We start from the raw sequence: 27,334 nt of genomic DNA, 5'->3' as shown, positions 1-27,334 counted from the left end.
GCGGATCGACTTCTGCCAGCCCCGGCCCTTTGGGAGGTGAACGCGGCTATTTTTATCCCCGCTCAGCGCTCCTGCAGCGCAGCCAGAGATGCCGTGCCAGGCTGAGAAAGGCGGGGGACTTGTTGGGGGGCACGGGGTGCCGTGGGGCAGCCCCATGGACAGCTCGCTGCCCCGCGGCATAGAAATAGGGACAGCCTGCTCGCTGGGCACGTCTCCCGGGACCGGCTCCAGGAGCCAGCTGTACCTTGCCTGCCCCATCCATCCCTGCTCAGCGCTGCGGGGCACTAGGGGTGTTGTACCCCCCTTGCCACCCCTATGCGCTCACGGTGCTGAACATCAGCCGATGGCACCGAGCCAGGCACGAGGTGCATTCCCTAGGTGGCCCATCAATCACCTGTCGGCACCGCTTAGATAAGGGATCTGCTGCTCCACGGGGACGGCTGTGACAGTGCAGCGTGCGGCCAGCACAGCTTTCCCTGGAGTGGGGGAGAGAAGATAAGCACAGGGGTGGGAGCAGCTGCTGGCAGCATCCGTCCCTGCAGACCCCACCAAAAATCCCAGGCTCAACGCCAAGCCCTCATCCTGAGCCGCTCCCCCGTGCACGGCACAAAGAGCCCGGCACAGCAGGACAGCAGGACCAGGCAGAAGGCCACGGGAGCTCTCACCCCAGCAGCCCGCTGGGATCAGCCCATCACACCGCTATGGGGCACGAGGTGGGAGGAAGGCGTAGTTCAGCACTTCATTAGGTAACAACGAGGCATCGATCTGCCCTCTCAGCCTTCGCCTTGTCTAATTGCGTATCTCCATCCCCATTCATTCTATCGGAAAAGCAGAGAGCAGGGAGCAGAGTCTGAGCCTATCTTTAGGAAAATTCAGAGATGTAATTGCCGAGTGCTCTAAATCACGAGGCTTTTCCCACTGTTAGCAGTATTTTAAAGCCACGGTCATCAACAGCCGTCCCCTCTCAGCACGTGCCATTAATCCCAGTTTGGAGACGGCGCCCGGCGCTGCGGGCTACGGGACGCAGTGGGGCTGCGTGTCAGGGCTGAAGGCTCTCCTGCCTCAGCAGCACCAGGCAGAGCACAGCCCAGGGCTGCCCACAGCCTCCCCGTCCCACCGTGGGACTCCAAGAGCTCCTGGATCCAGCAGCGGGCTGGCGGGACTCGGAGCCGCGACGCAGCGAGCGAGCGGCAAACCCAGCTCATTTAATCTATTCGGTTGGATTCAGTTTCCAGCCCCGTGATTCCATTAGCCCTGGGGGGACGGCACAGAAGGGCAGAGGCACCGGGCAGAGCCCAGCACGCGTTCCATCAGCCGCAGAGCCGGGCAAAGTCCTGCAGCAGGTAAGCTCGAGCTATGATTCTTATTCACTGCACGGTCCAGGCAAAGCCCGCTGCCCCACCTGGCCGCCTGAAGCTCCCTAACGTTACCGCTTTCCTTTCAGCTTCCTGAAAGGCCACTGAGCAGGATGGGGAGGGTCCCCCCCCGAGAGCCACCTCTCCCTCAGCTCGGCTTGAAAAACGGGACCTGTATGAGCCATGAAGGAAGGGTTGATACCAAAAATCACAGTAGCACTTGCAAATCCATTTTTAATAACTCCCTCCAAAGTTTAGCTCAAACTCCATTTTTCTCCTACAGAATTTGGTCATTATTTTGTAAATTATTTGTTTCCCTGCAGCGGCAGCCTAATTTAAAGGCAGGAATCTGATTTCTCCCCACACTCGCCAAGCCTCAGAAACAGCTCTTCCAATAATAGCCTGGGTTATGAATTAGGTATAATAAAATACGCTCAACGGTGCAGATGGGACACAGGAAAGCCTGGGGTCACAAGCTAGCCCTTGGCAGGACGTTGGAGCTCCATGGCTTTCTGCTCAGCTCCGGTTGCCAATACAGCACCTGCTGGGCACAGGGCCACCCCCGGCTCTCCCCCGTGGTGACAAACACCGCACACAGCACACAGGCAGGGCTCTGCTATTTATTGAGCTCTAGGTACGTATGTACATCCATTTACAGTGCTTGGGGTGGTGACAGCATGATAAGAGGACGTGCACGGCAGTCTTCCCCAGCTCAGCCTCTGGTGGGGACAACCTCAGGAGCTGCTCCCACCCACAGCCCAGGTTCATCACAGCAAGAGGACAGCACGAGGGAGACAGAGATCATTCCTACTCCTTTGCCAGTGGAGAAATGAGCACCGTCCACATGCCCCAGCCTGCTCTCAAGCCGAGTGGCTTCCCGCAGCCTGCTTGCTGGCCCAGCACCATCCTGCTGACACGCACACGCTTACACGGCACAGCAGCAGGTAGGGATTTGGCTCAGCTGACAGAAGCCAGACAGCTCCATGCTGCAGCAAGCAGCCTCTGTGGGGAGAAGCTGATGCTCCCAAGGAGAACACAGCACCTAGCAGGCCCTGCAGCCAAGGACGCAGCTTTAGGTCAGGCAGGTAAAGATGAAACATCAAAGTAATTGGTACATGTTGACATGAATAAACATTGCCTAAAACCGGCAGAGAATGAGCACTCCAACCTGTGAGGCTAAGGGCAGGGTGAGGCACTTGTTTTTTCCTTCTCATTTCCTAGGGAAAAAAAAAGGAGATCTGGGATGCAAATAACTTCTTTAGTTCAACCTACAGAGTCAGGTCCTAACATCACTGCTGGGAGATGAAAATGCACCAACAGGGAGAAGGTGTTTATGCTGCATATCCCTGAGTTGGCAGCCCAACACGGCACTCAGCACAGGTTCTGCCCTCCCTGGGCACCTCCAACACGCTGAGCAGAAAGGTCCCCCTGTGCCCCTAAGCACCGTCCTGGAGCTCTTCTCTTGGAAGTTTGCTGCAGACTGCTTAGGGAAAACAGAAGGATAAGCTAGAAAGTGAATTATCTACTTCTGCAGCTGTGTTTTAACTGCAGTAGGTGTAAGCTACACACAAGGAAAAACTGGGGACTCGTCAGCTCAGGAAGCTCACCATGCACTTGCAAACACGGGCAAGGCAGTCTCTGATGGGCAGCAAGGGGAGTGGGGAGGGACACAGCCTATCCTATGCCCCGTGGAAGTGGAATATCTAAAAATTTCCCTCAAACCAACAAACAGCAGAGATGTGCTGCGCTGCTGGAAGCAGCAGTGAGCCCAACCAGAGCTGGCCTCCAGTTACACAGCACTCACTTCGGTGGCCAATATCCTGCACACTGGCTCAACCAGACCTTGGAGGCAAAATTTCTCCTTCTTCAGTAATTTCACGGTTTGGTTCAAGCAACACTGTCTGACACGTGAAACCAGCAGTGATAGGAGCCTACTCTCCTGGGAATTGATTTTACATCCCCCCGGACTTCCCAGCAGGACGGCAGTGGATTTGACCTATGGTGCAGGAGGGACAGTTGATCCAGAGAGCTTTTAGGGCTCGGAGAACTTTCCCACAGAACAGACGAGCGACCTCCACCCAGCACTGCCTCACACGGCCGGAGTGAGTTTATTGTTTTGGTTGTGAGCTCTCCTCACCTCTGCTACGAAGGCTTCCAGCACATCCTCCCTGAGGCTGCGGAGGGAATCTCCCATCGCTGCTTCACAGAAACAGCTGCCCACCCCCCTGGCACCGTACAGAATCGCTTCCTCCTCCCCCATAGGCCGACCACCTCTCCTCAGCCACAGCCCCATTGAAACACACGCCTTTGGGATCAAACACACAGCAGCAAGGCTCTCCCCTGGAAGAAGTGCAGTCCGTTCTGCAGGTGGAAGGCTGCAGATGGGTGTCCCTGTCCAGCCGGGCCCATCTCTAGTCAGCCCTGTGCAGCGGCTGCGTCTCTGCTTCAAGAGATGGTGGAGAATTCCTTCAGCAGGAGCTCCTGGCTCAGCGTGTTGAAAGCAAGGTTCTTCCTCACGTTGATGCTGATGGACCGAACCTGATGGAGGCAAAGCAAGATGTTTTAGCCAAGGGACGCTTTTTGGCTCCCAAGAAGCACAGCGACTTTGACACAGCTCAGCATGAAACTGTGATAGCTCTAGAGGACTTGCTGCAGCCAGTTTCCTGCATGTTCTGCGCTGAGTGCCCTGAACTTGATGCTGAATGGCCAGCTGTCTCTGAGGACGTATCTTCCCCCCTTAACGATGCCTGACTTGTAGCCACCCCCTCAGCCTGCAGGAAGAGGTGGGCAGCCCCGTGGCACAGCAGCTCCCATCCCTGAGTGCCTGCCCCAGACTGGGCTCCGTCTCAGCTGTGCTCGGCAATGAGAAAACAGAGTCAAACATCATCTGTGTCAGCGCCTGTGCAGCAGTGACAGAAAGCAAAACTGACACGAGCTCATCCAAACAACGGGATTACAGTTCCCAGAGACTTGGAGCCTGTGATAATAAGGTTGTTGCTGACCTGGTTAGTGCTTTGTGCTTTTTAAAAGCACTGAGGGATGAAATAAATAGAAGCAAAATACGGGATCTGACACCAGCGGCTAAAGAAGGAGTGAGGCCCCTCCTGCAGCCCTGGGGGATGGGATAGGGGAAGAGCAGAAAGATGTTGCAAGTAGTGTAAGTCAGCATCCCTATTCTGGCCAGGAGCATTTCTGTGAGTCCCAACAACAGAAGGAACAAGCAGAAACGAGCCCCTGGCTTCAGGAACTGTTGCTGGGGCCAGGCGTCAGCTGTAGGAGGCACTGAATTCACATACACATACAGGTCTGTAAGGACGGTGAGGCAGCAGAGAAGCTGAAGTGACAAATGCTGAGAGTACAAGGCTTAGCAGAAATTGTAGCTATGGGGCAGAGCAGAAGAAATTAAGCCTATTTAGTCTGCAAAGAGAAGGTTTAGGAGGAACAGAGCAAACATTCTCCAATATGTAAAATGAGGTCAGGAAGAGAACAATGAGTAATAATACCTTCCTGGCTCCCCAGGGACGGGGCAAGAAATATTCAGCTTAATTTAAGACAAAAGATTTACACTGGAAAAGAGGAAATACTTTTAACCCTGCAGGTTGTGAAGCAAGGGAATGGATTACTGAGGTTTTCACTTCAAGATAGATCCAGGTTTTAAGAGAAGCCTACTCCAACTTAGGCCAAAAGTAGTCGAGATAGACCTGGATCTGCCTTAGCACAGATTTGGGAGAGGAGCGGGCAGGATAACGACACACAAAATGACCCTGACATCTCTGCAGATCTCTGCCCAGCATTTCTTCTGCTCCAAGATAGCAAGCAGTTCTGAGTCGACTGGCTCTAAAGGTAAGAATAGCTCAAATTAAAGCTAAATTGAATCATCTCCACAGCAAGGCTCAGCACAGGGAGCTGGAGCTTATTCCTCTTTTGGGGTTGGAAGAGCAGCCAGCAGCCAGGTGTCTGCCTGCAGCAAGGAGGAACTTCAGGAGCTTCCTGCAGGCTGACCGAGCTGCTCCAGCCGTGAGGATACTCCCAGGAGCACTTCTGGAGCAGCAGCAGGCTGCTGGCGTGGGAGCTGCCAGATCTCTTCAGGAAGGCAGATACAAGCCTCAGAAAGTAAGCTCAGAGCTGTAACATTCGTTCTGCAAGGAAATAAAAGCAGCGTGTGTGTCCTCTCCTGCTTTTGCAGAAAGCATCCCAAAGAGCTTTTAAAATTGTTTGCTCTCTATTAGTAGCTCGGATCTCATCTAACCCACAGACTTTGGAGAAATGGGAAACGCGTGAAATGCATCACTTGGAGAACAAAGAGCGGAGGAAAGGATGAATGAATGGGAGGCATTGACCATGAGAGGAAAACATTATTCAGTTCTAGTTTGGGTCATTATAGCTGGATTTGCACAGCACTGTACAGATACTCCTATCTTGTAGCAAGTTCCATCAATTAAACCTGTTTCCAATCAACAAGCAGCTCTTAAGAGATTTGTACAATGGGAGGAAGGTTTACACTGACTGCTATATCTAATTAAAAGTCAAATTAGTGTAATTTCCCCTGCAGAAATCAATCCCTAATCAGACTATTTTGAGACTCCACTGAAACCCATCCAGCTGCAGACAGCGAGTCGTTTGGAAAGATGCTGAATGTCTGTGTGTTTCTGCAGCTGCAACGTGAGGGTCCGGAAGCCCACATCCATATTGTTCACTCTATCAAAGCAGCACAGACCTCAAATGTCATCCCCAGCGTTTCAAAGAAAAAGAAGAAAAAAAAGTTGGAAAACCTCCTAACTTCCTTTTTCTGGGTCCTCAAAGGTGGCACAACAGGCCAGAAAACCCGGCTGATACAAACACACTGCACATCACCTTCCACCACAATGTCGCAAGCCTTTGAAAACTTCTTTGAAAAGGGAATGGGAGAAGAAAGCAGATTTTTCTTTGGGATTAGCAAGAAAGAGCAGCACAGAGGCAAAGCCAGAGCAGTGAAGCAGTGCGTTAGCAAAGCACGTCAAAGGAGTGAGAACAAGATTTCTAAGCATAAAGGAGCCAAGAGAATGGCCCGGGGAAGTTTCTGCTCACCCACTTAACGGGAGCAAAGAGAGATGAAAAGAAGGCTGGAGAGGAAAATGGCTCCTGCATGTCATTCCCCACCGAGCAGGGTTTGCTTTAACGCAATTCCACAGTTAGAGATAGGGACAAGAAAGCCAGGCAGAACCTGGAAAGAGTTATTTGCAAACAAGTCTTGTTTAGGAAGACAGGATGATACCAGGGTGAGCTTGGAAATGTACTGGAAACCAGCAGCTCACCAGCAGCCCTGCTCCTTTGGTTGGAGGGCCCACAAAACAAATTCACTTTTCCTCCTCCAAGAAATCCTGCAATCTCAACAGCTAAGCACAGCACGCCGGGTATGGGGATGTTATCCAGCACCACACCAGCAACAACCATAGCAGAAGTAAAAGGAAGCCAGCTCTCCAGTCTGAAGAGGATTTGGGGAGAACAGGGCAGGGCCCTTTCGATGAGCTGTGAGAACAATTAATAAAGCCATCCGTTTCTGTGCACCTAGAGGAAAACTGCGTGGAGGACAGGAGGAGAGCCAGGTTTGCCGAAGACAAATCATAACCTATCACGTTGATTTCCTGCTGTGCTGAGGGAACAGCTTAATGGAAAGCAGGGGATTTTCTGTAGCTGTGAGTAAAAAACCTTTAATAGGGTCCCAATTCTCAGGGCATCGAGAGAAGTGTGGATTAAACTGTTTCACAACTGGGTCAATCAGCACGTTTAGACAGTAATTATTCAGGCATCACTTGCTCTTGAGGAGAAGGTCCCAGGGGTGGCTGGACTGGTAATTTTCAGAGGGGGGCCTGGATTACGTTAAACAGATTCTTAAACGATGCATAATTTGGAGGAATCACACATACACAAAAAAGGGGCTACAAGGAAAAAGAAAAAATCAGCCACACTGTTTTGTAGCTGTGACAATCTTAGAGCTGAGAATGTCATTTTAATCAATCGGCATGATCAGCCAGAGCTCCTGCCAGGCCAAATGGAAAGTGGGACAGGCAGGAAGCACGTGGCCGAGAGGCTGGGGAAGGAGAAGCTGGCTGAGGAGGGCAGGAACCCCTGGGACAGAGCAGATGACAGCAGAAACACGGATGTGTTCTATTGCCAGGCTACAGAAGCCTGTTACAGGAAGGCTACCTCGCGTGCGTTCTGGATATGGTATCAAACAGCAAGGCAGGAGAGAAGAACAGGCACAAAGCAGCAAAGAAAAACATAAAAGTGGTCAGAAATGGCTTTTGCCCATATCCTAACTCAGTGGTTAGGACTGAAACGACCTAAAAAACATTAAAAGGTTAAACAGTACGCTGCATAAGGGATCAAAAGCAACTCAGGCATGCCTGCTCTGGAGCGCATTAGACAGAAGGAGGCGTAACACTCCCAGCCTCATGCAGGCTTGTGATGGAGTGGGCTGGCCTCAGTTACTCATCAATCAGCGGACGGAGCTGGAAGAGACAATCACTCCTCAAACTGGTGGAAAGAGCTGCCAGTCAGAGAACGTTCCTCTCGCTCAAGTCATAACGATTTTAAACAATGGAAAAACCAGGCTTTCCTCAGGGCTACCAGCCACTACAAAAACACTGGCTCCGTTGGATGGGAAAATGCCCCGACCCAACAACCGTAATGCAGCTCCCTGCAGCAGGGTGAGCAATCTTGGCCTGCTGAAGAACGCCAGCCCAGATTATATGGACGCTGTTTTGTCTTCAGTGGATTGCTTTTTGTGGTGTTTCCTACCATCAGCTTTCTTCTCTGGCAGGAAGAGACGTTTCCAGAGAATGCCATTGCTTTCTTTCCCTGGGAACCTGATTTTGGGAGCGATGGAGGAAAGCCTGTGCAGGCAGGTGTGTGACCAGCACCACATGCTGCTCAGCCCCACAGCGTGCAGCCTCACTAACAACAGCAAAAACACTCATGTGCTCTACGCAATAAAATCCAGGTGGGAGCAGTCAGCTCTTCCAACATGCACGCTCATCACCACAAAGCACGTTAGATCCCCACACAAAGAAGGAACAGAGACTATCTGATGGCCTCAACAGCCTGGTGGTTCCTCCCTAGCCATATGCAGCAGGGCAGGGAGCTACAGGGTTTCAGATCAGCCAACACACAGCATTTGTTTGGATTCCACTCCTTGCTCCACCTTTGGGTGCAGCCCCCAACGGAGCAATTGGGCTGCTCAGCTGTACCCCAAATGCCTCCACTCAGATCATAAGCAAAAGCTTCAGAACAGAGCCGTTGATCCTGCAGCTTACCAGCTCTTTGAAGAAGGCAGCCTCCTTATGCTGCTCAGAGTAACGCTCGTACTGATCCAGTCCATCCTGCAGCTTCAGGGTCAACGTGTCATAGTTGGAGCGTACCACTTCCAAAACCTGCCAAAGACAGTCAAATACAGCAGAAGAATCAGTTGCAGATGCCTTAGCACAGCCTTAGAACAAGGCTATGGTAGATCACATCTCTGGCACCTGTTTTTGCAACATAAATGGCTTTAACAGTCAATATTTGGTACATGACTAATAAAATGGAGGTGGGCACGAAAATATTCTTCATGCCAGTAAGAAACAGTCCTCAAATCTACAGAGTTTCTGCTTTCACAAGAATAGTGGACGGGCCTTTAACTATGGCAGCAGCAGTCTCCCAAATACAATTACATCACAGGAGAGGTAGATATGATCTCATTAAGTTAAGCAGCTAATTGCCACGTGCACACTCAAACGTAACACAGTAGGCACTATGCGAACACAGGCTTGCCTGACCCCTAGCTCCTCACGGTGCTAGTTTTGTCAGCACACCACTTGCTTGCTAATTACAATTCACAATCTGCTTAAGTGTTGGCTTCTACAGTGGCTCAGGTCAGCCTCCATACTGAGCACTGCGCTTGTCTGCTGATGGGAACAAACTTGACAGACAAGGTAAGACCAAGTCTGTAATGAATTCTGGTATTAGAAACAAGTGGAGCTGCACATCCAGGTTTTCCTGCCCAGCAGATACCTTTTTGTTTCCTACAGTCGCTGCAGCCAAATCACTCTGCTTATGCTGCTGCCTTACTCTGCTTCCAGCACTGCAAATTCGTAGTTATACGTCTCCGTCCTCATGAACTATTTGCTCTCCTAACTCGGGGACAACAAGAGGCATTCCCACAATACTTTTTAGCTTCAAAGCACTGCTTGGACAGATCCATTCCTCAAAGCATTTGTGAGATGGCAAGTGGCAATAATCTTCCTACCAGCTCAGTACTCCTGGGTAAAACGTATGCTTGAAACAGTTCTCTTAAACCAGGAATTTCCCTCCTAGGCTGTTACCATTTGATCTCAGAGCTAAACAGAAGCACAGAATATGAACATCTGAAGTTTGCATTACAGAAGCTTACATGCAGCCACGAGCATGACATAGGGTGCAAAGAGGAAGAATATCCTGTCCTATATAGGCTAAGTACAAGGTTCCCTACTACGGCAGAACTCAAAGGACATCACCCAAATGAGGACTGGCCATAAAAAAGGGACTCAGAAGTGGTTGCTTGGTGAGATGGTCCCATGGCAGTCTTTTCACAGCTCAACTGCCCTCCAGCGCTGCAGAAACAAGTCAGAGGAAGGAATCAGTGATTTGTGAGGTTATTTCAGAACAGCCTGTCAGTGTCCTGCTGCTGCAGGAGCATGCAGTTACCTCTCTGGGAGGACTCATTTCCTAATTCTGTTTGTCAGCTCCACTGGCAAAGGAAGAACTCTTAGCAGTAACAGCCACCTCCAAATTCACTCTGGCCCTCCTACTGCTGTGTGCAGAAGTTGGGAGAAAAAACACAGAGCCAAGAGCAATGACGGAAGACAGAATGCTAGGTACAGGAATGATTTACTTGAGGTACAACTATCCACTAGGGATAGAGACCAGAAGTGTAACGCACCTTCTGAGCAACAAAGCATCCAGCAGCTGGCATGAATCAGAGGGCTGTCCTCCTGTCACTCAGAAGAAGCCAAATTGATCAAGATTAGTAAGATACAGGGGAGCAGCCCTGTCTGAAAGGTGAGGAGTAGTTCACCAGAGGCAGCAGTGAGCCCTGTAGATCAGCCATCCTGTGCCACCTCTGAAAGGCAGCTCACAACTCTGTGTGCTGCTCCAGTAGGACAGGGAAGGAGTAAGAGACCCCAAGCCCTGCCGTGTTACTCATTCCTTATCACGATCTCCGCAGTGAACTTTAGATCAGCTTATCCCTTTAGCTGTGAACAGTCATTGGTTTCCATGTCTTATCTTTTTTTAATTATGAAATAGAACTTAAAAAGAAAGGGTAAGTTAAAAATAAACAGCTTCTCTTCACTGCCTGATAATTTCCCTTTCTTGCTGCTGCAGAGAAAAAATGCTACGTGGGATCTGAGATAAACCCACTCACAGATCATTTCACTTATGTTCTGTAATGGATAGGAGCTGTTACTGAGATTAGGACCTGCCATCCTTGAGACAATTCCATCTGCTCTTTAAGATGCAGCTGCTAGACAGAGGAGAGGTTAAAGATTGCAGCAGAAGGTATTAAGAACATCTAACATGAAGGTTTGAAAGGCATCAGCATTCTGTACAGATGACAAATACTCACATTCTCCATGTGACAACATCCTGAGCTGGCATCCTTTGCCCTTTTTACACTTGCTTTGACTTCTGCTCAGGAAAACTGCTGCGAGGGTGTCCTTGTGACTTAAGTGCACAATACCTTTATCTATGCCTTTCTCCAGCACAAAAGACCTAGGAGAATTTAACTTCAAGAGTGAGGCATTTCTCTTTCAAGATCCTGCCCAACCCATTTTCCCTAGAAGTCTCCATGGAAGAGCAGAAAACATGAGAACTGAGATCACAGTCATAGAATCACCAAGGTTGGAAAAGACCCCTAAGATCCTCCAACTGTCAACCCATCCTCCCCATGCCCACTAACCACATCCACAGGAAGGAGGCTAAAATAGACATTAAGGTTTCCTATTCCATTAAAAATTCTGATGTGCATTTTATACTGGTGTCCTCCAACTGGTTTCTTTCCTCCAGATTTAGTACAAACCTTCCCCCCACACTAAGCTGCACGCACAACTCGCTGTCCCCAAGCATTTCTCTACAGTGAATCCAACTGAATAGCAACATTCCTCATTGTAATGAAAAGGCTGCTGTCACCTGGGCTACAAAGAGGCTATTGCCTCTCCATACAAAGTGCTCGATAATTGACATAAATTTTACAATAGCATCTTCTAATTAATATAGAAAATGATTTTTTTTTTTTTTCCAAACGGCATCACACTTCTCACAGAGCAACTTGAAAGTTGCTGATGCAGGATGGAGTCTCTGCTAGAATTAATCCCCAGAAGTGCCAAAGATAAAGCAGATAACGAAATAATTAGAAGTTAAATAAAAACAAGCACACAGCTGCCACATTTCCAAACAGACTCTGCCCAGACCCCTGCTGCACTCAGCTCCTTCTCCCCTTCTGCCTGAGCCAAGCTCAGAGAGGATCCACTCAGGCTGTCAGCACTACCCAGCTGTGCAGGAAGCAGCTCCCATTCACCCACCCTGGGACAGGCAGCAGCACGGAGCCTTCTCTGCCCCAGCACTACCTTACCTTTGCAGCTCTTCAGGAGCTAAATGCAATGCTGGTGCTCCAACATCACCCTTCACCCTCAAGCTAATCAAGTCACAAGTCTTAATCCCATATTCCTGAATGCTAAGAGGAAGAGGAGGAGGATGTTGTTATGACAGTCACAATTCAGATTCCTGTGTACAGCACACATCCACGGATGCAGAGTAGGCCTGATGAACACAGCAGGAAAGGAAGATCTGGGCATGAGATACAAGCTGTCACACCATGCGTGTACAAAATACATTGCCATTCCTATTCCTGTGCCCCACATCCCCTGCACCAGGCATCTGCTGCCTGCCCTATATGCACAGGAAGGACCTCCAGCCCTCTCTTGCTGCTGGCTGAGAGAGAGCCTGGGGCTGCACAGAGGTGGAACACAGCCCCAGCAATGCACGCAGCCCTCACTCTCAGAAGAGAGAGCAACAGCCTTGTCTAACCCGAGGGCAGGAAAAATTCCTGGAAAGAGTAAAAAAAAAAATAAAATCACTAACCTAAATGATTAAGTGACAGCAATTACAGGCAAATTTCTCCTCTGAAGTATGAAAAAGGGCTGCACCAGGACTAAGACACAAGAGGTCTGCTCAGGTTACTGGAGGGGGAAAGGTCTCCAGAGTGTACTCAGCTGCCCAAAAGGACACTCAGTGTCGAGGAGCCTGGAGTTACATCTCTGTGTGTCAGATTTGATCCTTCATTGCTGATGACCACTCCTGGCCATTGCTGGTAGTTGTGCTGTGTGCTGCACCACACGGGGCCCAGCCAAACACAACTCCCCATGGCCCAGATCCTTCCTGAGAGCTGCTTTCATCCATCTGAACTTGCAGTACTGAAATCCAGGCCTTGCCACTTCCCTACACAAGAACAAAAGGTTTGATAGTAGGTAAGAGATTATTTTTATTTTACCCAGCAACATCAAGGAAGGACACTTCACATCCCCTTTTGCTCACATCTCAGCACTCAGCCATTCTGTTGGGCTCAGACTTTCTGCAGCTCAGACGTTTGTTGGATGATCATACAAAGATCTGCGATCTTTAAAGGCACAAGCCTAAAAAGTTGACAGTTTCCATCCACGGAGCAGGAGTGTTCGGTGGCATTCTTTCCTCCTCTGCCCACCAGGTGCCTCTTTGAAGGATAAATAATTGATGCACTGACTCAGAAACAACTGCTGTTCTCCCAGTGCTGCTAGCAGAAATTGCATCCTGCTTTCGGACAAGAGTTATCTGCTCCACAAAGGTTTCCAAATCATCATCTAGCAGAAGCCAGAAGGCATTCAACTTTACCGGGATATTTTTGAAAGCTGCGTCATTTCCAGACTGGTTGGGTCAGTGAGTCTTTTCCCACTATTAAATAGTGTCAGACAAAATCTATGGAGGATCTGACTTCATGAATACCCAAGGCCAAACCATCACCAGGAAGTCTCTATGCCAAGGTCCTGTGGGACAGATCAAGAGGAAACCCAGGAGGCAATCGTGTTATTCAAGGGAAGAAAATGGGCATGGTGCATTTCTGCCATGAGAATAACCATCCACGTACTGCACAACGCTGGCGTTTCCAAATCCCAGGCGGAGGAAAAGATCAAAATATCATGACACCAACTATCTTTAAAATTATCTGTTAATAAACTCCCTCCAAAGTAGACCTTCATACCTAGATGGGGAGATCTGCTAGGAAGTGGAGGAAGGGGAGCCCACGAACTTCCCTGCTGTGAGAAGCTTTGTGAGGACGGCAGGCAGCAGACGGGATGATGGCAGGAGCATAAAGCCCTGAGATAGATCGATCTGCTATTTTGGAGTTACAGCCCATTCTGAAGTTGTGAACCCTTCTCTCCAGCTGGTGGCATTTATGAAAACACTCCTCACTGCTACGTATGTGAGAGCACTTGCAATTCTGCCAAGGTTCCAAATGCACTGCAGATAGCTATGGACTGGACCGTTAATTTTTTATTTCCCCATTGAGCTCACAATTAACTTAAGTGCTGAAAAGTGATGGGCTGTTCCAAGAGAAGATTTTATCCACCAGCTGCATTCTAGCACAGCAGTAAATCAACTGCTGTCACCAAAACAAGAAGAGCATCCTTATGCTCGCTGTGCACACTACCTGTCACAGTTCAGCCTACCTGGCCAGCCAGCATTCTGCAAACAAACGCTGTGATTTGTGTAAATTCACTGGTGCTACCTTCTTCTTTTAGAGGAAGACTTTGTCTCCCTGAACATAGAGAGAAAACAGTCAGCAGCAGCTTTCCAACATAGCAGTTAACTGACCAATTAAGGTCAGCAACCCTGCTGCCCAGAACAAGATAAAAGTTTACAACACTTCTTAAAGATGTAAGCTGTGGGCTCCTGCTGCAGCTGACCTGAGAAGTCAGGACACAAACAGCTCTTACAGAAATCAAAGACCTAAAAAACAGCAGCTGAAGATTTTAAGAAAAGGTCAGAAATAAAACCATCCTGGCAAATTCTGCAATGGAAATACACAACTCTGGGTTCAGATTGTCTTGATGAAGTGAAAACCAGGAGATGTGCACCAGAAGAAAAGAGGAAGATAAGGAAGTTTGTTGCTAGTAAAGAAATTAAGATGTCCCCTAAGTCAAGCATCTTCTGGGAAAAGCTGTGCAAAAAAACCCCACCCTTGCCATTCAATTTAATCTGAAAGACAGAAGCAAGCACACTTGGAATGGCTTGGGTTGAAAGCTGACCACAAATGGTAAATAGACAAGTTCATTTTAAGATGGAGAAAACCACAACTTTTAAAAGCAAGTAAGAAATGTGGACCAAGACATCAGATGAGCACATATTGACCTCAACCCACGAGTTCTATTTTGTTTCCAGTTCTCTCCCTCGTCCCATGCAATGGGCAGTGAGCAAACAGCTGTGTGGTGCTGTGCTGGGTTAAAGCATTATGGTATTTGGACTATTTTGCAGTTCTACACCATCTTTTCTGAAATAAGGGTGTTTGAATCCATGTTCAACATTTAAAACATGGGTTACCGAAGCCTTACAAAGTGGCAACACAGTACTGCTTTATTTTGATTATTTTTCTCTAATACTTTCTAATCCCCTGCTTGCCTTCCTGAAGACTGCGGAGCCTTCAGCCAATGTTGTCAGTCTTAGTGGAATGATTCCCAGAGTCCTTCCCTGCATGGCAGCATCCAGCAGACTTTCCTACAGCTTCAAGAGTCTAAGAGCCTTATAAACTCAATCTGAAAAAATTCCCACTAAAGATACGGCCCAAAAGAAACAGAACTGTAGTCAGTTGCTAGCTACAAATAGCAGCTTTGCCCCTAGGGACAAAAGCTGTTGTAGCAGGATGCTACAGGGAAGCTAGCTAATAGGGAAAGGTGGGCAGGGCTCTGAAGTTGGTGTGACTCAATCCATGTGAAAGTTTTAGCTATGGATGTCTTTGCAGGTCTGGAATTGGAACAGACAGCTGTAAAACTGCAGGATGATCCATATAAACAGAAAATCCTGTCCTTGCCAAACGTGTGCTCTAAGGCTGCAGTTCCAAAACTGGTTTAAGTTGATCTAAGTGCAGGCTACCTAAGCTGCAATACAGAGCCTATAATTCTTCCTTCAAATTCATTTCCAAATTAAGGCATTCTAATACACAACTTAAAAGTGCATTTGGGACACAAGCACTGAAGGAGCTGAACAACGGGGTGCGCTGATGATATCAGTAGTTGAGAAGGGCCGAGGAAGAACAGACCAAGTGGCTGCTCTCTGGGAACTGAGATTGCAACTGTGCAAGTTTTTAAGAATTATGAGAGCAGTGAGATTCCCACAAAGGAGACAGGGTCAAATTAGTCCCAGCTGACTCCTCGTCCCTGGATCCTACTCTAATCTCCATTGTGCAGCTTGGGAAAAAAGAAAGAACATCTCTGATGACAACAGAAATAAGAGAACCAAATCATTTCTGATACGACATATTGAAAGAGAAAAGCTTGTTGACGTTTTAATTTGTTAAGTTATCCCTTTTTGTGCTGTTAGAATGTGTAATCTATCTCAAACTCCATCTGGGCAATGACTAGAGCTGAAAGAGAATGAGACTGTTTATGCTTGGAAGCATTCATGGCCACCAGAAAAAAGGTCTTTCGCCTGTAGAAAAAATATAATTAAAAAAAATCACAGAGCTGCTTAAAGTTGATTACTAAGTTAATTTGGAAAGAGCATTTGAAAGGCTAGCAAGACAGCTAGAAACACAGAGGCTGCTATTCAAGAGCATCACTTGCAAGGGCAGGTCTTGTGAGATGCTGAACTTAGTGGGCTGAGACACTTGACTGAAATGGAGATGTGGTAGAGGACAGCTATCAGCAAGTTGAATTTGACGGGGAGCAGAGATTTGGGCACAGACCATACACAGAAAACAGGTCAGATTTTTCAAAAAAGAAACATCTGCTGTCTGTCACTGTCCTTCTCAGGGAAAGAAACCTGCGTGCGTTCTTTGAAACAACCACAAAGGCTCTTAAAGTTGCTGACCCCCTGTTATTTCTAGTCATTACACCTAAGAAACAACCAAGGGCAATAGCTATGTCTCTAGAAGGATTCCTGCCATGGTAAAGTGGCACCTTGCAATCCAAAGATACTTGGAGGACCAGAAGGGCTTTCGTGCCAGGGAACTTTGCATTTATCCCTGCAGTGTTTGCTCTCACAATCATCAAATCCATCAGTGCTCCAGCACCAGCTCTCTCACAATTCAGGTGCTCCCAACAGCCACCCCCAGACATCAAACAGGACAAACATCTTCAGAAGGTGTGGCTGAGAGAGGCTGAAACGAGGCATCTCACCTCAATGAGAGTGACCGTGCTTCCTCTGCAGGGGTTTGGCTGCTGGGCGGACAGAAAGAACATATGACAAAGAGAAGGTTAATTGCTAATAAGCCAGATAAGATGATTGTGTTGGCTCAATGCCCACCTTTGATGCTGAAGGTAAAGGTGACTTGTGCTGGCACTGAAGCTGTCCTCTCCCAAGGATGAGGAGGACAAAGTGTATGCTTCTCTGCAAAGCACTTTTGGAGAAAGTAGAATCCTCAAGCTGGGCTGTTCAGCACAGAGTGGCAACCTGCAGAACTGCCTGTTCTCTGAATCAAAAAGCACAAAGACGGGATGTATTTGTACAGTACTGCTGAAGGCTTAGCCAGGAGTGATGCTACTCTCACCTGGGGACAAGTACTTGATCACCAAGGCTTCTCTCTCAGTTTCTCCTTTGCCATATATCTGGATATGTATCTCCAGGATCAGTAATGGAAATATCAGCTCCACAGTAATTTCTGCAGGACTCGGAGGACATCATTGTTCTACGGCCTAAAAATCCCTTTGTGAGGATTTAGTGCTCCCAAGTGCCTCTTGGACATCAAACATTTTCAAAGCTATTAGCTCTGATGGGCTTTTGAATAAGGCTCAGGGAAGCCACTCGCTCAGTATTTCTCATAAGGAAAAGGTAGCTACGACCTGGCAGGATGAAAATTGCTGAGAAGGAGGAGGAGGAGGAAGAAAGCCCACACAGCCCACGTTCTCTGCAAGCAAGGCAATGAGATTTGATTTACTCTGTGATTCTGAGGTGTGTTCAATTTCAGCTTGACCATCTACTGCATAAAATTCAGCTTGGCTGAGCAACGTTCCCATTAGAGGCTGTCCAAAGCAATATATGGCAACACTCACAATGATCTTTGAAACTGAGGGTTCAAAGCCTCAGTGAATTATTTTTAAGCATATTTTTGCATATGCAACCCACAAACCTGTGTCTTCCAACAAGTTGGAAGATGACACAAAAAATAAAAAGCAATTAGATACAGTGCATACACAGCTCCTTTCCGTTGCCAATTAATCAATTTCTTTTGCTCACTGGTTAATTTCCTCTTACTACATGGCAGAGAACAACTCTGGGACTGTTTTCCACGTTTCAAAAGGATTAGACGACAAGCAGAAGTCACTCTCTGAAAGGACTTAGGGGCTTCAGTTCAGGGATTAATAACTCAGCTGCTTTTTCTCCAGGTTTTAAAACTGCTAATTTGTACTGCATCAGCTCGTGGTTTTATTTGCACAACTATTTTTGTTTTAATGGGAATCTTAAATCCTGCTCCTCCCAAATTGCTGCTGCGTTGCCCTCCTGATATTATTCTTGCATATGAAGTTTTGACTCTATTTAGAGAGGATTTCATGCTTGCTTTGCAAATTTCTTAAGAAATTGCACCTTATGCTAATACAAGTGTGATTCTTCCTGCATAACCAGGCCCGTCTGATGAGCAGCCCACTGAGGAGCTCAGCATCACCGGGGACAGCTTGTGTGGAAGCTTTGGAGCAGATCCCTCTGCATCTCCATCTTGCATGTCAGAAAAGTTCTGCAAGAGCTGAGTCTGTACCTCTAAGGCGAGACAAAGCACATGGGTCTGTTACCACCTTGGGTTAACAAAGATGACAGTGGTGCCATGTTTATCCTGCTGAGAGCCAAGGGACAGAAGCACTTCTGCATTTAATGGGTTCCTGACCTCACAGTTTTGAGCACCACTCACAACAGCAAGTTTCACTGAAATGTGCTATAGTTTAACTCCAATGCTTCTGTCTTCTTGAGCTGTGTGAAAAAAAGAAAAAAAAAATGCAAGCAAGCTGTCCAGCTGAAAAATTCAGGTGCTAGAAGGTGTCGGATTTTGTTGTAAACATACAGTGGTCTGACTCTGGCAATACCCAGTTCCTTCCATATGCCTTTTAAGGACTGACTGGTGGCTGTGCCTAGAGCTTCTGTTTGGTGCATGTTTATAAATGGTAATAAGTGGAGCTGTTCACTTGGTTTACTGCTTCTAGACGACAACTGCCAGCTACAATCAGCTCAGTCTGAACAGGAGGGCAGGCCTGGCAGCAGACAGCACGCATCACAGCAGCCAGCGACGGCTGTGTGTTGGGAAAGCTGTCACTGCTCTTCCTTCTCATCTCTCAAAAACACGTCAAGGGCACTAATTAGCAGGGTATTTGAGAGGTATGCTAAGGATAAGAAGAAAGAGGGTCTAGTGGTCTGCTAAGGCCCAATCCGAAGATGACTACTGAGACTTCAGGGGACCACTGAGCTCTCCCTGTCACATAAGTCTCCAGAACTGTCTGACACTCAGAAAGAATTCAAAGATCACAAGAGCTGCAGAACTGAGAAAAACAGAAAGGAAAGAAAGTGACCTACTTTATATTCTACCATCTCATGTTCAAGAAGTGAGGACTGTAAAATGCTGGAAGAGGCACATGTAAAGGAATCCTGACAAATGTGTGTGCTGTCAGCAGCATAACGGGGCACAGTCCCACACAGAAGAAACAAGGGGAGAGAAAAATCCAGGCCAAGTAGTGCAGCAGAACAATAATTCCGTGCCCAGAGAGAAGAAAACAAAGCTGTGCAGAGTACGAGAAGGCTGCAAGGTGAAACACCACTCACCACTGCCCCAGGAGGCACTAAAGCCTCTGCCAGAGTGGCACTCAGCATTGGAATAGTCTGCTCACCTCTTCCATGAGCCAGCAACAAAGGACAGGTGTGATCTCAAACATACTGTAGGCCATTTCTGCAGCATCTGTTCCCATCTATAACCAGAGAGGGGGCAGAAGAAGCTGCAGCAGGCCGTGAGCAGCTGGGCACAGCCGTGTAAGAACACTGGCAATGAGGTGAGCACACCTCAGACTGGATTTGTTTTGTAAGCCATGGCCTCCTGAGAGCTGGAATGTAAGGCTTTCTGTGAGAGTACAGGCATGTGGTTTTCCTCATATTTTTAAAGAGGAATGCCATCAAAATAAAATCTTCCTACTCCCCAAACAGATTTGACTTGCGAAATTCTTGCATCGTTCACCTATTAAACAAAGAGCAGGACTGAAACAACCAGCCATTTTCCTTCAAGCATCTCAACTTGACCTTTTCCAAAAAAGCTCTCCCTGACATTTGTAAGCTGAGGTCACACTGAGTTATGAGTTTATGTACAAAGAGCACAGTACTTCAATCCAGGTCTCCCAAGAGAACCATTACCTCCTCCTTCAAACTATACTTCACTGAGGTGAAAGGCTTCTGGGTGAGGGTGAAGGACCAGGCGATGCCTCTGGCCAGCAAAGCAGCTGAAACAAGATCACAGGCTGCTAGTTTGACTTAACGGAGCTCCTGATGAGCAACTGGGGCAGGCTCAGCAGCCCCTGTTATAGCGACTGACTTCTTTATGTTTGATATGACATGAACTGCCCAGCCCCAGCATCACTGAGTCCTACTTCTAAAACATCAACTTATTAAATAATGACAGACACACCTCAAGCAGTCCTGGAATATTATCCCTTGGGCACTACTGAGAGTGGAAAGCTCAGCAAGAACTGGATGATGTGAAGCTGTCATCAGCTGAAGGAATTAAGTTCACAGCATGTTAATATTCTCTCCTGCAAAAAGTGTGTCATAAGCTCAGGTGTCTGCAAAGAAGGCTGAGATGAGGCATCACGGCAGCTTTCTTTTTATTCCAAAAAGGGGAGTTTTAGCCCAGCGACAGCCCTGTTTTCTTTCTATGCCTACAAAGCAGCTTGTAGGTGGTACTGTAATTAAATAGGTCCATCACTTAAAATAGAAAAGCACATCCTTATAAATGAGGAAAGAATTAAGAGTCTGTAGTGAGATGCTTCCATCAAATCCTTGGCTTTCAGGAGCATTAGTTATTGGTGCAAAAATTTCCAGAAAAGAAAGTCTGGAAATAAAAATTAAAAAAAGAGAAAGATTGGTGTGTTAGTTGTAGCTAGAAGAATGGTTTGGTTACCTTGAGTACTTTCACTTCCCAGATGCTGCTAAGGAAATACAACCAGTGGGGAGCTGATAGCACTGTCCAAAGGGACAGATTCTTGCAGTAGCACCACAATGATATTACTTCTGGCCTTTCACTGTGTTAAACACACTCAAGAGCTCCAAGACAGCTCAGAACATGGGCAGAATGGCTCGTTTTGGTCTGTAAAAGATTATGCAGATGTTCCCAAGGCCAAAGCTCCATCCAAAACAGCCGGCTAACCCTACCATACCAGCAGCTTGACCTGCTCCCAGTGCTAAATCACACTGCCAGAAATATGTCACGTCCTTTGCTGACATCAGATGTCACTACACGGAGCAGTCATCATCTCTGTGCCTTAAGCTCAGATTTTCCTTAGTGGGTTCTGCACACAACTAGGCTTAGCAGCAAAGTTTCTAAGCAGCAGGCTAGAGCGTGGCAGGGGCTACAGGAAACAACATTCCTGGATGTCATTCTGCAAGAAACTATCCTGTACTCCAAACGTTAAGGATGTAACAGCAGAATTTCCGTGCTTCTCCTACTGCCAGAAGTCATTCTAACTAAGCCCTGCTTTCACACAAGATAAAAGCTTCCTACATTACAACTAACACTGATGCAACTGTGACAACAGTTAACAATGTAAGTGCTGATTGCTGCTGAGTTGCATCAGCTTATTCCAGAAATCCTTGTTATTTTCAGACAATGGTCCGTAGTCTGCTTCATCAGCTTCTTGCTCGAGAGGCTGGAAAATACTCTCCTTTTAGCAATTCTTGCTGTCAAGCAATGGATGGAGACCTTAGACCCACGGGTTGAAATAGTGAAAGAAGAATTCCTATGAATAACTGCCCCAGTGAATGCAAACACAAGGCTAAGAATTAATATCCTCCCACAAGCCTGCTCTCATGCCAGCACAGAGGCAGATGCTGCTGCTGAAACAGCATGTGCTGCTAGCAATACTTAGCTCCCCAGGAGCTTATTTGTGCCTTAACTGAGCCATGGGGGAATCCAAGCGCCCTGTGACTAAGGCAGCGGAATTGATTTATAGCCTCTGGCAGATGCAGAACCATCTTTCCCAGCTCCATCTCTGGACATCCATCCTTACTCTCTTGTTGTCTTTGAATGACGTATCTCAGCTCCTTGAGCAATCCCACAGCTTGCCTCACATCTCCCATGAAGGCTGAAACAGTGACACACATCAGAGATGCCTCTTTCTCCTCTATTAGAAGATCTGCCTCTCAGCATCCTACTGTGGACAAGGAGTCTGAACGTGCCATCTTAGCATTCAAATGCCAAGTGTTAGAGAGCCAAGGGAACAAATCTTCCAGCTGAGCGAGCTCTGTTCAGGTGCAGCACCATTTGGCTCAGCAGCATTTACTCTCCTGCTCTGGGAGGCACGGAGACTGCAAAGCTCTATTTGCTTCCCACTTAGAAATCATAGCAATGACCCAATTTGTCACTTTAGGGAAACAGCTGCAGCTCCAGCTAGATGATCCAGAGGAAGAAGGCAGAAAAATATCATCTGTTACAGCAGGATACTACCAGAGAGAAGGGATGCTGGCAATCTCTGAAGGCAGGGCTTTATCCTAAAGAAGCCCCAGAGTGTGGCTGGCAGTCACTGCAAAGCCTGTCCGCTTTTTGAAGAGGGCAATTTGACTCCAGAAAAGGCCAGAGGGTGCTGAGGCTGTAATTGGCACAGCAGGCTACAACCTGCCTCCGTTAGGGCTCTCAGTGAGCAGAGAGGTGATTGAGTGTAAGGAAGCTTAGGGTGGAGCCTGGGACTGGAGTAACAAAGTACAGTGCTACAAATCCAGCTTTGCGGAGACCGATGAAAGAGAAGTTTGCACGGTAACTTATGCATTATGCACCTGGCAACAGCCAGTGCCTATTGTTCCCGATTTCACAAGGGATTAAAAACTCTCCTCAATCTGAAGTTTTACAAAATGCAAATTGAATTGCACATTCTTGCAAGCCAGCCGCTGACAGCTCCTCCTTTAATCGCAGATGTGGAAAGTTGTAATTTAACCTTTATAAATGCAGACTGTTTTGATCATTTGGTTGCAATCCTCTGTGGAGCTCTCCCTGCCCCACACAGGCGCTCAGCAGTGACAGCAATCCCTAACGTCACCTTGTACTTAGCACAGCATACCATGAATGCTGCCTGGCTCCCCCTGGGCTGCCCTTCCATGCAGGAAGAGATGGGCTCAAGGTTTGCTCTGGGCAGCATGAGCAGCCAAGAAGCAATTCAGACCGTAGCCTGCAGCCCCATCCTCCAGCTAACTCAGCCAGGAAAAGGGGCTGTGGGTAAGTACCTGTAAAACCAACCAAGCAGCTTGAAGAGCTGCTCAGGAAGAAGAACAAGCCCCCAGCATGTAGCGGTCACCTGGTTACAGCAGCTTCCAGGCCCTTATCAGTCCAGGTGGTTCTAATGAAAGGCAGGCAAGGATGTGAAAACAGCCATGAGAATTGAAGGAGAGTCTTGCTTCAAAGTTCAATGAGTTTATTTTGTTACCAATTTGTACTCTGATGCAGTCCCTAATCTGCCCAGGAGGACAGCTCAAAAATCACAGGAAGCAAGACAAGCTGTAGTGTTTGCAGTGCACGGAGGACAGAAAGACAGCTCTGGGAGCAGCCAAGGTAAGGCAGGGTCATGCATCCTGGCATGTGCAGTCAGGATGCTGGAGCAGTCCATGTGAGCCTGCAGAAGAAAACTGGAGGGCTTCTCCCATTTCTTAGTTCAGATTCACGAGCCTGAGTTAGGAATACTTCAACAGCAGCTGTTTTCTTAAAAAATAAAGCCCTTCCTTTGTCCCTCTTACAACCTACCATGCACTCCCCCCACGCCAATGACACACATTTTACTGCATTCTGTATGTTAATAACAGACACTGCACTGCACAAAGTCACTGCTCCAAGGCTCACCTCCAGCTTCAAATCTTGTAGCAAAGCTGATCAGTCCTTGAAGCCTCCTCAGAGCCACACACTGCATAAAACAATCCGAGGCATTAGCAAATTGCATGGATATTTCCCTGGTAATCCAAGGAGAAAGATACCTAAAACAAATAGTCCTCATCAGCCACGCAAGCTGGTGATTTGCCAGCTCCAGAAGAAATCCTATACAGAACCCTTCAAAAATAGCTGGGATTCAAATTTCACCTCGTACAGCTCAGATCTTTCTATTTAAACAATAAAATCTGCTTCAAGCCACTAATCTTAAGTAGGTGTCTGTAACAGTCCACGAAAGCCAGCACCTCTGCCTGACTGGTAAAGATGTGAAGACCTTAAATGAAAGCTCTGTCTCGGTGACCCTTCAGCTGGAGTTTCACATGCCTACTGCTGAGCACAACACAGCACTAGCAAGCCGCATACTTTCGACCCCAAAGCTCACTGCATTTCAGAACTAAAGTAGCATTGTGTCCAAATCACTCTGAAGCATTTATGGAGCCCTCACAACACGTTGTATTAACGTAAGAGATTAGGAGGAATTAGAGTAGTAGTACTTTGCACTGACAGTACTCAGCATTTTAAAAATATCAAGCACACACACGCCGAAAGGTTTTAACTCTTAACCCCACTGCCAGCAGCGCTAAGAAAGAACAAAGCATTTTGTATCAAGTAGTGCTTTTACTGCTAGTTATGGAAAACAGAGCAAGTTGAACAAACCGTGACGTCAATGGCTCTGAGTGAGAATACCTTGGGGCATCTAAAACCAATTGTGCCGTTCTGTGGCTTTCTGTGCAAGGCACTGACGCGGCTGAGGCTGCCTGAGCTGTGCTTTGGATCAGTCCCCACCTGGGAACTAAAAGCCATGTGGACTGGGGGGCAGGGAGTGGGGAGAAGGCACAGAGACCATCCAACACTGGAGCATGACCTCAAAAACAAAATGCATCTTTCTTTGAGATTGTCTAATGAAACCAGATTGCAGCTACCTGAGTTATAAATGTCTTACAATACGGAATGACCCAACTGTTACACTCATTTGTCACAATTTCAAAACCAATGCAGTCGTTCTGTTCTTCCCATTGCAGTCTGTTCTGGCTCCCAGCACTTTCCATCTGCAGTTACTACACGAATATACACAGTACAGGTGTTCACAACAGCCCTTCACACTGAACTTGATGCCACCTCCAACTCTTAGGTACCTCATGTCCCTGCTGCGGTTGTGAAGAGAGAGGATCTTCAGACAGAAAAAGCACAGACATGTTTCTGACTAGCAAGTATATAGGACTGCTGATATCTGCCCTCTCAAACGCAGGACCCTTATAGTGGAAATCACAGTGAGAACAAGTGCTAAGGAGAAAATGAGACCTCTGTGAGCAATTTCACTACTTCATTCTCCAGTAAATCGGCACAAGACTTGCTCGGCATGCAAGGCTCCACAAAACATTCCTGCTCTGAGAAGACTTGACCAAAAATAAAATAGCACTGGGTCTCTTTCACTTTAGCCTCTCTAGAATAACTGTTAGACATCCAGAAAAGGCAGATGCGAGACCCAAATTCAGCCCCTTCATGTCCCATGTCCTCAGCCTGCTTGTCTGCACTTGTTCTTCCAGAGCAATTCTTCGTTGTGTTGCTGTTTTCTCACCACACTATCCTGCTTCTCTCCAACTACTCCTGCTGGAAAACATTAGGACCTTTTCAAATCAGATACAGCATGGAGAAAACTCTACCACCTTTCCCATGCTAAGTACAAGGCAGCCCAGTCATCTGGAGTGCACAGATAAGCCCATGAGTTCACTGCACAGAGGCTTACTCCGCCCTTCGACTTGAGAAGGGGCCTAAATGTCTTTGAAGACCTGGGAATAATCACTGACATGGAAGAGCTAAAACTACATAGGATTGACCATAACTGCCAGCCTTTTTGACTGTACAGCATCCTAGCATCCTTCATCGCCTTAAAGGAGAAGCAGTCAGAAGTGCTGAGGGAGAATGCCACACGAACAAAAATTAACACTGGAGTCAGGTTTAACAAATTAGCAAGCAAAGGGAAGAGGATGATGACTTTGCCTTGGTGATTAGACTCTGCACAGTGGCACTACTAGCAAGGCCAACATACTGTTTATTGCTTGAGGAGGCTCATCATCAAACCCTGGCATGGGCTCACTCCTTGGAATCTCCTACCAGTACTTCCAGTGCAACTGCTGAATAAAGCACAAACCAGTCAGCAAAGCAGTGCTATGAGGTCTTGTCAATCTACTTGTCTACAGCACAGACCAGTGTGTTCAAACCATGGTTCCTGGAGATCTGCAGGACTGAAAACGTACAGCAGTAGAGACTCATAAGCAATCTATCCTTAGAATCGCCTCGTGCCAATCTTTTTCAAGGGTCTATGAATCCCCACAGCATGTAATAACGTTAACATTAATGCTTACAAATAAAAAAGGAGAAAGCACTTAAATGACAGACTGAGAACAGTAATAAATGGACATTAGTGATTAACAAGGTAATAAAACCTTCAATAGGATTAGGAAAAGAACAAGATAGAACAAAACCTCTTTCAGCTGATTACTTAGCTACTCTTAAGGACATTATAAATAAAATAAAATTAAGAAGTCAATCTAACACATGAACAGGATGCCAGAACAGTCAAGGAACAGCACAGTGAGCTTCGTACAGGTTCAAGCACAAATCTGCAAGTTGTGAAGGTTCCAGTAAACTGGAAGCAACTCAGAAAATCCCTCTCAGACAGAAGTGTGTCAAAGACATGCCTGCCTGATTAATAGGAGACTCTCAGATACCACAAAGGAATAGGAGCAGCCATATGAATATCTGCCAAAGGTTAGCTTCTTCTGGGAGGGAAAACTTCATTAAAATAAGAGTTTGGTCCTTGTAGCTGTAAAAACAAGTGTCTTCAGAGAAAGAAGCATCAGTCTCCTGAAACTACACAAATAACAGAGAAAGCCAGCATTCCCAAACACAGTACCTGTGTGTGGATACACAAGTTCCAATTACATTTTAAATGTCACCACTAGATGTTTCTGTGCTGGGCACTTCAGAAAACAGGACTGGGAAGAAGGATCAATTTTGTGTAGAAAATACTTATGCAGAGAAGAGGGAAGGAGAATTAAGTGAATACAGAGGTATAGCTGGAAGGAGAAAAAGAGAGTGGCCAAAAGGAAGAACTTGATGTCCCCACCCCAAGCTGAACCACTAACACTCCTTAAAAACAACAAATTCAGTTGTCCCACAGCAAGCCAGACTCCGGCCTTGACCTCAGCCATCTACCACCACCTTCCATGTTCTCAGCATATGGGATGGCTACTGATGGAGGGGAACCCACACTCCAAAGCACAGACCTGAGCTCACTGGCTCATAAGAAGTAGAGGTGAGTCCTCTCCTGCAGCAAATTGTGGAGAGCTGACTAAACACCCTCACTGAGACCACACAGCCCCTCTACAGCAACATCTCTGTTATTCCTCTGCAGTTCACTGGGGCCTCTTAGAGTTCTGATTTGTTTGATGTTCTCCCAATGCTGAGAGAAACTATGAAGGGAGAGAAAAGGAGAAATATGCCTTTCAATTTCCTAATCATCTTCCTCAAAATGCTCCATGCATCAGCACTGATTTCATTATCTGCCTGCTGCTACAGA

The 27,334-nt window shown here is 47.3% G+C and overlaps 1 protein-coding gene across 1 annotated transcript in view; it reads right to left on the bottom strand.

Moving 5' to 3' along the window:
• Positions 1-1,959: 1,959 nt before the first annotated feature.
• ARMH3 (armadillo like helical domain containing 3) overlaps positions 1,960-27,334 on the bottom strand; it is a 105,013-nt gene continuing 79,638 nt past the window's right edge. The window contains exons 25-26 of the mRNA XM_003208068.4: positions 8,651-8,767; positions 1,960-3,893 (exon numbers count right to left, since the gene is read on the bottom strand). Coding sequence (XP_003208116.1) covers positions 3,801-3,893; positions 8,651-8,767 — 210 coding nt within the window. The 3' untranslated portion in view covers positions 1,960-3,800. The remainder of the gene's footprint in view (positions 3,894-8,650; positions 8,768-27,334) is intronic.

The sequence above is a fragment of the Meleagris gallopavo genome, chromosome 8, assembly GCF_000146605.3.
Source record: "Meleagris gallopavo isolate NT-WF06-2002-E0010 breed Aviagen turkey brand Nicholas breeding stock chromosome 8, Turkey_5.1, whole genome shotgun sequence".
In the NCBI taxonomy this organism is placed as follows: domain Eukaryota; kingdom Metazoa; phylum Chordata; class Aves; order Galliformes; family Phasianidae; genus Meleagris; species Meleagris gallopavo.
The sequence above is the reverse complement of the archived record's forward strand: the minus strand, read 5'-3'. Positions and strand labels throughout refer to the sequence as shown.